At 39.4% G+C, this 12508-nt stretch overlaps 1 protein-coding gene across 1 annotated transcript in view; it reads right to left on the bottom strand.

Moving 5' to 3' along the window:
- Positions 1–109: 109 nt before the first annotated feature.
- heg1 (heart development protein with EGF-like domains 1) overlaps positions 110–12508 on the bottom strand; it is a 17662-nt gene continuing 5263 nt past the window's right edge. Inside the window, exons 2-14 of the mRNA XM_014011534.1 lie at positions 8451–9438; positions 6797–7266; positions 5737–5850; positions 5479–5601; positions 5284–5378; positions 5132–5187; positions 4862–5022; positions 3552–3686; positions 3346–3388; positions 3229–3266; positions 3032–3119; positions 2676–2853; positions 110–1267 (exon numbers count right to left, since the gene is read on the bottom strand). Coding sequence (XP_013866988.1) covers positions 1124–1267; positions 2676–2853; positions 3032–3119; positions 3229–3266; positions 3346–3388; positions 3552–3686; positions 4862–5022; positions 5132–5187; positions 5284–5378; positions 5479–5601; positions 5737–5850; positions 6797–7266; positions 8451–9438 — 2633 coding nt within the window. The 3' untranslated portion in view covers positions 110–1123. The remainder of the gene's footprint in view (positions 1268–2675; positions 2854–3031; positions 3120–3228; positions 3267–3345; positions 3389–3551; positions 3687–4861; positions 5023–5131; positions 5188–5283; positions 5379–5478; positions 5602–5736; positions 5851–6796; positions 7267–8450; positions 9439–12508) is intronic.

The raw sequence follows: 12508 nt of genomic DNA, 5'->3' as shown, positions 1-12508 counted from the left end.
GTCAATTAGATCACCAATACAGCTTTAGTGACAGAATCAACAGACTCCACATAGTTTAGTGTTAAAATCTAATGGAAAAAGCACAAAATAAAAAGATATAATAAAAAAAGGCTGTTCAGTATTTTTATTTAAATAAACACGTCTGACTAAAACGCCAGAAACAACACGTCATAACAAATAAAAACAACACAACTCACAACAGAAACAGCTAATTATGATATCAACTTACATTCAGTTCTTTTATTGCTTATGCACACACACACACTCATTCATCATCCACACACACACATACACTCACTCATGCTTAAAGCCACAGGCTTATCCCTTTAAAGTCTGTCAGTGTGTATAAATGTGATATCCATTCTGCTACATGTAGGCAGCTTGGACATAACATGGAATAAATAACAGCTAGCATCAGGTTACAAAGTTCTTCTGTAGTCACTGTCAGCAAAAAAAAAAAAGACTTTGTACATCTTTCAGTGGTTTGTTATTACCATGTTCCATGAATAACTTATCCTCAGATAATTAACAAAAACGATTACAGCAGTGGTGCACACATTTTCATATCTTAGCACTTCAGGAGCTGCAGTATGTGTGTTTTTGCATGTTCTGGTCCATTCAGTGCACATCACAAGCTTCTGCTATAGTGCTTTTTTTTTTTCTTCCCCACATTTCCCCCCGTAAATGTTCATTTTGTCATTGATGCAGAGCTGTATTATCTGACAGCAATAAGTGGCAACAGGAAAGGGAGACATGACCTAAACTGTAATGGATCGTTTATCTTTGCACTGAAGCTGAGAATCCTTTGCTGCTTTAAAACAAAACAAACAAAAATACATTAAACACTACAGCAGCAGTCTGAGATGTACATACATTTAAGTAAATGGTTCAAAACATGCAAAACACTGATATGGTCACAAGGAAATARATTTCACTTGCAAAAACATTTTAGCAAAAATGCAGACACACACAAACACATTTGCGTATTTAGTGTGCAGCCCTGATTTTAGACAGATAAGTCATTAAAAGAGCACAGCTCACATTTCATCCTCCTCATGGGGACAGAAACCCATCAGAACWGTCAGGGCTTGGTTRGGTTTGTGTTGGAAGCGYGGGGCGGCACTTAGAAGTAGTCTCTTCTTCGTGAGTCGTCACTTATAAAGGAGGGGTTCCACTGGGCGGGGTAAATGCACGAGTGCCGAGATCCCGGCAGACCCGGGAACGGATACAGGCCGTTTCTCTCCAGGTCTGAGTTACGCAGAGCAGGCTGAGAGACGAGACACAAAAACATAGAAAAATGTAAGTGCATAATGTCTATTGCCAGCTATTTGGCTTGAAGTTAATTATCTGTTCAATCAAACACAAAGATATTGTAGCCTTTGGGGAGAATCAGTTTAGGTGAGGGGGAACTGTTTTCAAATCCGATGGAACGAAGAAGTGATTAAACTCGCCACTTGTACTGTTTAGTGGAACATGACATTAGATCCCTTGTGTATTTAATTAAACAGAACCTTTGCGTCACTTGATTAAAAATGTAAAAACCTCCGTCATTAAGACCTTTCACAGAACWAGTCAACCACGCATGAAGTCAGTGCGTCTTATCAGTGTGCATTGCCAATGCAATGCACACTATTGTGATTCGTTTCCCATCCAAGTCATCTCAACTTTGCCATGCTTCTCCTCCTGCATACTTTGTCCTAGAGCTGCCATTGTAATTTATATTTGTAAAGCCCCTGTGCCAAATGATGGCTATGCCTTTTGGTGCCTGTAAAACTTATAGTTTTTGAAATATTAATGTTTAATAAATTATAATGGCAGTCATGGGAGCCTTGTATTGGTCCAATACTGCCCCCTGCTGCCTCTACGCAATATGGTATTGCACCATAGTTTTATAATATTTAAACTCTGGTTCAGTGATTACAATGTTAATGATTGTATTTTGATGTTTTAGTGTAATACTGTCTTTATGTTGTCCTATTGCTGTAATATATTGCACTTAAGTGTCAATAATTGCATTGGCAAGGTCAACATTTTCTGTATGCATACAATCCAATCCCTGGGATTGTCCTCTGCCACATCTCCTATAGTCTCATGATGATCACTGTGGTCTTTCATGCGGGAGATCAGGGTTCAAATCCAGCTACTGCAGCTTTAACAAAAATCTCTTCAAACTTCATTTTGTCACACAATTACCTTAATTACAAACACCTGCTGACTTGACAAGCACAAATTGGTATAGAAAACACCTTTGAACTTGGTCACAGTTCATTCTGTAAGTCCAATGCTGCAGGCAAAGCCATGTTGCAATGACATGCTACATGGCAATGCACACTTGTTTTWACATCGTAAAKACCCATGTCTAGTTCACACATAATTTTAATCAGTCATAATTACAGGCAAACGCAGCCTGACCAATTTAAAACCACTTAAAGAGCAGTGCTAAGCTAATTTTAGCAGGAGCTTTTCCCTTTAGATGCTTGATGAAACTGATTTGCACAATGACAAGGATCTTTAGATTTTAAGAAAACAGTTTAATCTCCAGGTATTTTTTTCTTCTTTTAAAAAAAAGTACACCATCTGTCGTTTACTTACTGTATGTGCTTACTCTGAGAGTTCTGCATGTTTTTTTTTCTGTTTGTTTTATTTAGAAAATATTCCCTGTATGTTCTACTTACAGAATAGTAAATGTCGGTCATCTGCAGCAGGTTTTTTGTGCTGCCGTTTTCTTGCATCTCTATGGTCTCCCTGCCCCACTCCATGGATATTCGGCTGTTTTTAGGGAAGTCTGCATACGGGGACATCTGCATGTCTCCGCTCTTAAAGATGATCTTGTTGAGGTCATTTTTGTCTTTTCTGGGAAGTTTAAAAAATGTTCAAGTTAAACTTACATCAAAAAAGTAACAAAAATTAGAGGTTTTTTTTATTTATGTGAACTTATTTCATGTATTAATAATTCCTCTTTTTTTGAAACAAGCTTAGTTTAAAAAAAAAAACAAATGTAGCTTTTGTACTAAAAGTTTGAGTCACTTACTTGCAGCAAGTGACAATGAGAGCAATGATAAGGATGAGGAGCAGAGCTCCCCCTGCAGGTGAAACTACAACTGCAATCAGTTTGTAAACTGTAACGAAACAAAGTAATAAAATCATACTTTTAATAACACGTGTGTGAAGATATAAGCAAAACATCTGTTCAAGCTGAATGTTGCTGGCCTGTTAGAACACACTTACAGTTTCCACAGTTGAATCCTCCAAATCCAAACATGCACCTGAAAAACAGAAACAGAAGCTTTTTTCTAATTGTCACATTACTTATGCAAAATAAAAAATAAATAAAGTTAAACTTACGGAACACACGTGCCGTTTTCCAGCTTGTAGCCGTCTCCACATTCTAGGAGGGAAACAAATGTTTAAAAAAAATGCTGGACTTGATTTTGCTCTAATTGCTCAGTTTCAATTTTTGCTGTTTTTTTTTTTTCAGCCCAAAAAAAAAAAAAAAAGCTTAAAATGATCAAGCTTTCATAAAGTAGTAATACAGATGAAAAAGTGCTCACCCAAGCAGGACATCTCGTCTGGACTGCGTTTGTAATACCCCTGCAGACACTGGCAGGAGGAAGTGCCGCTGCTGTCTGCGCAGACGGAGCGCTCCGGATCACACTGAGTCCTCTGAGCCTCGCACAAACTCTCCACTGCAAGACAGCGAGGACACATTCAAGGGTGAAACCTGAATTACAAGCCTGAAGCCAAAAAAACCCTTTGGTTTTGTATTAGTAATTCACCCTCCAGAGGTCATACATGTCACTACAGCTAATTTTGATCAACCGCATACGTCGATTTGGACAGATTGTGTGTAAATTACAAGTTGCAGGTATATGGATATATAGAGAACTCTCACAGATTAAAGTGCCTGTGACATGCCTATCCTTCAAACGCAAAAAGTCAAAGAAAGCATCTTTATAATTAAGAAAATTGGCATAGTACACATAGTTTTACCCATTTTCTCACATAACTGGCCTATTTTCTTTTAAATTTGGCTCAGCCAAAGTGAAACAGGAAGTGACATCAAAGGGGAACTCTTTAATAAAATAAACTCGCTGTCTCGGTTTATTTAAAAAAATTCTCTTCTTCGTCTATAGCGACTAAAATGAATGTAAAGAAACATCAAATTCTTCTCTACAGTCTGTGTTGTTAGCCTTTGAATCAACACTCTGTTTACATGCAGACACTCCCCTTTGACATCACTTCCTGTTTCTTCACATGCCAACATCTCAACAACCGTTCATCTGAGCGACGTGGAATTTGTTCTGCAATATGTTATCAATGTTATCTTTCCAAAAGTGCATTCATGTTTATTACAAAAATTTCATGTCAGAGGCGCTTTGATTTGATTTGATTTTTTGATTTAACAGGAAAAGATTACTAAAAATCAAGCCTGACTCAGCATAATTGCTGTTTTACAGCAGGTTCCTGTTCTGCAGCACATAAAACACTCAGAAATACAGCATCACAATCACATCATTATACACCATAGACACAAAGACAAACAAGCATACCGAATTTCAGGAAGGCAGCATTTGCAAAATAGGACGTCTAAATATGAGCACAACAAAAAGTGTCCAGCAGATGGCAGACAAGATTCTTCTTAAAGGGCTGTAGTTTTGAAATGGACTTTATGTTTTGAGGAATGTCATTCCATGCTTTAGTATAAACATAGAAGAAAGACCTCTGGCCGTAACAGTTTTTAAAAGTTGGTAATATCAGTTGTCCTTTTGTAACAGATCTAGTCTACTTTAAAAAAAATAAACTCCGTTTCAAATTTATTTTAGGTCTCAGAGCCTGAAGGACTGTGACTGTTAAGACTTACTGTGGTAAGAGAGCTGGTGCATGAGGGCCATTCGGCAGTGACTCAGTGAGGAGTTACACTTTCCGAGAACAACCGTGACGCTTTCGTAGACTTCAGCCGTCGTCACATCAGCGGAGATGGCAAACATGTTGACAGCCAGGATATGAAGCCCGCCCCGCTCTCTGGGACAAAGATCACACATTTGTTGTTAATTAAATAGTAGGACATTATTACAGCTATAAAAGGCAGGGTTAGGACAGCTTCGGAGCTTAAGTGACGTTAGACACTTACCCCTTGCTCAGAGTTGAGCGTCTGTACCCTTGAAGGACTGATAAGGAGACATTAAGCTGCAGTAAAGAAAGTTATGAATGTATGAGACTTATTATACAAAATAAACTAATAAAAATAAGCAGCACAGTTTAAAAATGTGGAGCGATGCTCACCAGCTGTAGGATCTCTCTCTGGATCTCATGCATGGCCGCGCTTTTTATAGAAGAATCTTGCTTTTCGAAACTAAAGCTTCCCAGAAAGGTTTTTGCTAAATAACAAAAAATTGAGGAGCGTACGGTGAGCGAAGTGAAATAACTCGGAGCTATACAAATGATAAAAGAATGCACTTGTTTTTGCAGCGGCATTACCTCTGGTGCACGTGCGTCCATCCGCCAGATCCAACCCGAGCGGACACTCACAGCTGAAGGAGCCTCTGGTGTTAACGCACCTGGAGCCGGCGGGGCAGGGGTCCTTCTCACACTCATCCATATCTGAGCACACAGAGGTGAACTATAAAACACTTCATGAAAAACACGTTCAGAGTGTTCCGTGCATTAAAACACAGCCGCTGTGGTGGGATGATGTCAAACTGTGCAGGACAAATGATAACAAAAAGAAAAGCTCACCCTGGTCACAGTTTGGTCCGGTCCAGGACTCCTTACAGCGACAGGTGTACTCAGGACCTTCGTAGCTCACACACACACCTCCGTTCAAGCACGGGTTCGACACGCAAGGGTTTCCTGGCGTGGATTGGAGACAAGATGTTTTACCATTAGCCAGGAAAAAAAACTGCAAAATCTCAGCACAAGACAAAACAAAAGTTTTTTTTTAATTTCCCTTAGCAAAAAAGTATATGCAAGTATCCATTAAGTATATTAATTTTAAACTTAAAATGAAAAAGTATACTTCCAGTTTACTTCTTATGTACCTATCTGAGATATACTTAACCAAGTTTATCTTACACTATACTTGGCTTGTACTAGAAGTATACTAAAAGTTTAACTATACTTAGTTTATACTATTGTTTAAACCTTTGGTCAAGATAAACTTCAGTAGTACACTTTTCACACAGACTGATTTGTAGTATATTTCAAGATTAAACTAAAACTATACTTAGATTACTTTCAGCATACTTCTGAGTATACTTTCATAAACTTTTTGTGGGCTAATTTAGTCCTAGAAGTATATTTGTTAGTAAACTGCTAGTACACTTCTATCAGTTATGGTAAATAAAAGTACACAGGGAAATACACTTTTATATACTTCAGTATACTTAATGACATGTACTTAAAATATATGTCTTTTTTGGTAAGTTTATAAACTTAAAAAGACATAACAGCATACTTAAAGTGCACTTTTCATAAACTTAAAAACATCCCAGTTTAGTACAAAGAAGTTTTAAATCAATATACTTTCTAGTACACTACAAGTACATGGTGCCTACTCGATATACTTAAACTTAAACTTAAGTATACTTATTAAAATGAACTTCAAGTGAGTTTATGAAATCTGTGAAACAATAGAGCTCAAATACATGCAATATCATGATTACAAATGTTAAAACAAAGCAGTAAATTAGGTAGAGGAGTGGTTTTTCTCCTTTAACTTCTGAGATCTGTGTAACTGAGAACAAACTAATGAAAAGTAGTGTGAAGTACACAGCAGTGTACAAAGCAAAGCACTCACTCCGTGGCACCTTTGTGGTTCGGATACCAGCAGGTGGCATTGTTTCCACGGGCTCTGACTGTGTGCTGGTGGTCCGCAGAGCTTCTGTGCTCCCAGCTGGAGGAGAGCTGTGAGCGGAGGTGGTTCTCCGGTACTGACTGGGAGCTGTGGTAACTCTCTGGGGTTTTGGACTCGTTTCGGTCCGCACGGTGGCAGCTTCGGTGGGCGTGGTCGGCCCCGTCGAGGGTCCCTGACTGGGCGACAGGCGGTCAGTGGGGTGGGCTGCAGAAGTCAGCGTGGCCTGGGTGGAAACTGGGGAGGTGGGGGTCACGTATGGAAGGGTGGCCTCTGTAGGGGCCTCTGATGAATAACCACTAGAGATGCTACTTAAAATAGTGAAAGATGTAGAAAGCAGGGGCCGCAGAGTGGAGGCCGTGGTGGTGGTAGTAAAGGCAGAAGCTTCGGAAGTGTTTTCCTCCGTTGTTTGTGTTCTGTGAAAGAGGAAGTAAACAGTTAGATCTAAAATCCTTGATTTTTATGCTTAGGTTTGTGCACCCTTAGACTGAAATAACAACAATAAAACTAAACCAGCAGAACAGTAGAAGAACAGTAGCTAGATGCTAAAATCAGTAAAACTGTAACTAATAGCTAATATTATTAAAACCCAATAGCTATACCAGCTAAACCACATAGATAAAAGTTAAATTAGCAAAAAGCTTATAGCTAAAAGCTACAGCTAGCGTAACTAGTTTATATTAGGAAGAAAATAACAAAACATAAAATAAAATAAAAGGAGAATAAGAATTATTATTGCGAGAATGTTGAATTAGTTTTTAAAGAAAACATACTTCTGAAAAGTCTAAAAGTTACAAATATTAAACGTCAAAGCACACTAGTCCAGATCGAAAATATCGTTTTGGTTTTTGAATCGTTAAAATGCCATAAAGTTTTTTTTTATTAACTTTTATTTAACCAAGAAAATCCCATTGAAATCACGCATCTCTTTTGCCTGAGAGGCCTGAAAGCAACCTAACGTCTTTTTTTTTTTTTTCCTGTGAGGGAAACCGGAGCACCCAGACAAAACCCACACAAGCACAAGGAGAACGTGCAAACTCCACACAGAAAGACCCCAGGTTCGAACCGTTGATGGAACCCAGGACCATTTTGCTGAGAGACATCAGTGCTGACCACTGAGAATGTGCTGCCAGAGTATGCAGAAAAAAACAAATGTAGTTTGCTAAAAACGCAAGAAAGAAACTCTAAGCTAGGGATGCACAATGTATCGATATTGATATCTGTATCGTTCGGTATTTAAAACTGGGCCGATATTAACGTCCGATATTGATTTCCCACTTTTTAGCCTTGTGTTTCTGTTTTGGGAGGGGAGAAGGTTGGTTGAGTTGTATCTGTTTGATCATAATAGTGATACTGATGCTGCGCAGCCAGGAATAACTGAAGTAGAGCCATGTCAGAGGTCTGGTTGTTTATTTACTGTATCAAAAAAAGATCCAAGTGTGTTTATGCGTAAATGTATTATATAATTTGTGTGTTTGTGTAACATCAGTAAATATCAGTTATTGGCCATAACGGCAATAATTACATCGGATATCGATATCGGTGCATCCCTACTCCAAACTGTTTGAATGTTGACCGGAATAAGCAGAAAGTCTTTTACCTCTCAGTGACATTCACTGGTTCTGTGGTGAGGAAGACCTCTGTACTGAACTCAGGCGTGTCTGTGGAAGAGTCGTTTACTCTGGAGGTGCTGCTGCTGACAGCTGTGGGTGCCGCCGTCAGCCCCACGCCGCCCTCACTGGTTTGGGATGAAAGCCCCTCTGTGCCCTCCTGGCTCTGAGTGATGGAGCTTTGGGCTCCGGTGGTCGACTCTGTGGATGTTCCGACACTCCAGCCGGAACCCTGATCCGTCCCGGAGACATTCACAGGACCTCCGGCAGCGGACGTGACAAGTGAAGTGCCGGAAACGGAGACTTGTGATTGGTCCGTGCTGAGCTCGGTCACCCCGAGAGGGGGCGTGGACTCGGGGGTCTCCTGTCCTGTTGGAGTGTGTCGATTTTCGGTGACATTAGGTTGTGCGGTTAAATTCAGGGCTCCCGTGACCCCCACTGGGGTCCCCGTCTCTGAAAAGGCGCCATTTGTGTGCCGCTCCCCTCCATTAGTCCTTGTTGACGGAGCGCTTTGAGTATAATCCTCTGTGTCTGCAGGCTGAGGAGGAATCCCCCAGGTAGAGGAAGGCTGGCGTGAACTGGAGTCTTGTGTAAAGCCAGGTGAGGTGTTGTTGTTGGAGGACGATGTCACAGACAGCAGGGTTCTCTCCCCAGCGCGGCTGATGGTGGTCGTATACGTGCGGTCGGCAAGGACGGCCGTCTGCGACATCAAAGCTGTGGCGTCCCCCAATCGGAGGGTGGTACGTGGGCTGTCCCGTGGCAGGTTTTCCTCTCCTGTAGACTGAAAAGACATGTCCTGTGGGGACACCGTGTGGGCGGTGACAGGCGTCTGGTTTGTGTTGGTGAACTCCTTCAAGTTACTTCTGCTGCCGGCCTCGGTGCCCGTTATAAAAGAGAAGCTAAGTGGCTCCGTTGACAGATTTGTGGCCTCCGGAGACCTGCTGCTGGTTTCTGTGAGGACTCGTGTCTGCTCAGTGTCTGTGGATTAAACATAAAGAGTTATTCAATTCAATTAAATTCAATTAAAAAAATTATTCATTTCATCAAAAAATACAATATACAATAATAAAAAATAAACCAAAAAATATACAAATCTAAATAAAATGAAAGGCAGCAGAACAACAAATCTTATTATGTCTGTCCTTTTTCAACGCAGAATATATTCAAACAAAACATAATACAAAACAATATAAAATAAAAAAAATAAAATAAGAACAACAACATAAAAACATCAACTCAAACAACTTATTCAACTTAAACTTCAGAAGCATCTCACTTTGATAAGCTTTAAATTATTAAAATATCCATGCTAGTCGCTAGCCTCTCCGATGCTAACACAAACGAATTGTCTCCTTATTTGCCAGTGCCGGCCTCGCAGTTATATTTATGGATTTTTCATTATAGTTTAGTTTTATTTCGTTGTCTTTTTTATTTGAATTCAGTTAGGTTTAATTAGTTTTTACAGTGGATTTGCTCGTTTTTATTAGTTATTATTGCATTTTTAATGCTTAGTTTTAGTTTAGTTCAATATTTTATTTGCCAATGCATCCTCAAGCTTATGATGTTCCTGTGACTTAACTAACCAACAGCTATTTGGTCGCTAGTTAAAGCAGTCCATTGTAGCGAAACCTTACTAAAATAACTGTATAACTCAATTTTGTCAACTGGGTGATTATTTTAGGACGATGAAAATAGTTGTCTCCAACCCGGTGCTACCTGTTGCTTGTTTTTCATGGGAGCTACTGAGAGAAGCTAGCGTTAAGATAGTCATAGTTAGCATCTTGTTCGAGCTTGATTCATGCAGTTTTTCCCTTGAGAAGCCTTCCACCGATTTTATCATCTGTTTCCACTACAAGACACTTGCTTTGATTTTTCTCGCAGTCAAATTCAAAGAAATCTCAAAGTGGACTTCGCTGCYTTCGATGCTGAGCAGCAGCAGACTGTAAACAAGTGTTGTTACAGACCATGACGTGCTGTAAACTGCTCGCAGCTAATGTGAAACGACTCAATTTGGAAAAAAAGGATCCACATGGCTTAAAACAAACTGACAAACACTAAAACTAAAGATATTCTATCTATTATTTCAGTTTGCTTTAGTTAGTTTTGTAAAAAATGTATAGGTTTAGTTGTCATTTTTAAATTTTATTACAGTTTTTATTTATTTCACTTAACTAAAATGTTTTTTTTCAATTTCAATTGTCCTTATTTAGTTAGTTTTAGTTAACTATAATAACCGTGGTGCCGGCCTATCATTAGTCAGATCTATAGCTGGCTTAGGAATAGATAGAGCCTCCTGCTTCAAGGCTATATAGCAAATGCTGGTTGCGCAATAGTCTTTATTTATCTTCCTCATAGAGCGCCACACTTGGGAAAAACAATGAACACCAATTTAGCTTAATTGTCGTCATTTCATGAAAAAAAATTGTAGAAACAGGCTGGGCCAAATTTATATGAAACAAGCAAAGACAAAGTCTAATCATCGTCTCCTCAAACTTGTGATTTTCATTTATTAAAATACTTCAAAATGTTGTGTTAATTTAAGAAAAATAAATAAAATCAAAGCCAGTGAACAATAATTATGTGACCTATTTACGGTTGCATGAAACTCTTTCAAATCAGTCCTGTGGTTCACATGATATTTTGCTAACAAATAGCTCATTGCCACATTTTAAACAAATATGTGCAATCTGTTTGAGCTCAGTCTCTGTGGGGATCAGTCACAGTTACTACCACTTGAAAATCTATGCGTAAAACTGGCTGTGGCGGCCATCTTGAATCAAGCCGACTCCAAAAGTCATTCAGTTGCAGGTGTCCATTAAGTGATTGCTTTCAGCAGGTTTCTTTTCAACTGCATCCAAAGTGTAATGAGATGTTTTGGTAGCATATTTAAATAGTGAAAAGCCTGCTGGTTGTGGCCAGCAGAGGGCGCTCTGCAGAAAGTGAGAAGATGCTGTCAGAGTGAACTCATATGAAACAGTGATTCTGGGTGGAGAACAACTGGCAGCCAGCTTGTCTACTCTAACAATGGCTTTAGTTCCTAAATATGGAAGTGACAGTCCCTGTTGGGAATCAGTCATTTCCTTCCTCGAGCTGAGTGAGCAACAAGGCAAAAAAAAAAAAAAAAAAAAAACCTGCAGCCATGAATCTGGGTGTGTATTCATGTTCTGGGATTTTTTTTTTTAAAGCCTCGCTGTAAACATCGCTTGGTCACATAAATTCCCTTAAACACTGCCAGAAATGAAAAGAATGCAACTGCGGGAACTATGTTGTTGATTTTGACGCATTTTTGTGGCGTTTGACGGACAACAGAATCAAGGGCAAAGAGGAGAAGAGTGACATGCAGCCAAGGTCCCCACCAAGAAGCATTGTTCCAACGTCACAATTAAAGTGGACGCATCATAGAAAACTAGTCATCTGAACCTCCCTCGACATTATGTAAGCTGTAGCTATATCCATTATGGTCATTATGTTGCAAACAAAAAATAGCTGCAAATTAAACATAGACTCCAGGTCCTTTATTGTAACACACATTCAGTGAATTGAATACCCTTTAAGGAAGCACACACTTATTGAAAATATTGAATTCTTATTGTAATATATAGAAAATTTAAATGATGAGTTAGGACAGAGCAGTCAGTCTTTCTCTGATAACTGACAGCGCTCCACTGGAACAACAGCTCGAAAGGAGAGCATCAGGGCCACATACGTTCATCTTCTAACTAGCAACAACAAAAAAATTAAATTAAATTAAAAATGTGGGGTTTCAGTTGCCAACAGCCTGTCTGATGGAAGAGAACTGGACCACCAGACTATTTTTTTATTCTTTCACCTTCTCTGCGTGCTTCTTTGTCATTGTTTAATTTTTGGATCCATTCTGGGCAACAAAACTCCGACTGGAACACGGCACTGCCAGAAACCCCCCGGATCCTCTGCTGCTCATCAACCCAGCTGCTAACACAGTTGTCGGTTACGGGGTGCCGTTTGTAAAGTTACACAGTCAAAAATTACCACCAGTATTTTTGTTTTATTTAGCCTTTTATAAAGGAAA

This window comes from Austrofundulus limnaeus, unplaced genomic scaffold (genome assembly GCF_001266775.1).
Source record: "Austrofundulus limnaeus strain Quisiro unplaced genomic scaffold, Austrofundulus_limnaeus-1.0 Scaffold81, whole genome shotgun sequence".
NCBI classification, from domain to species: Eukaryota; Metazoa; Chordata; class Actinopteri; order Cyprinodontiformes; family Rivulidae; genus Austrofundulus; species Austrofundulus limnaeus.
This window is presented reverse-complemented; position numbering and strand designations above follow the sequence as displayed.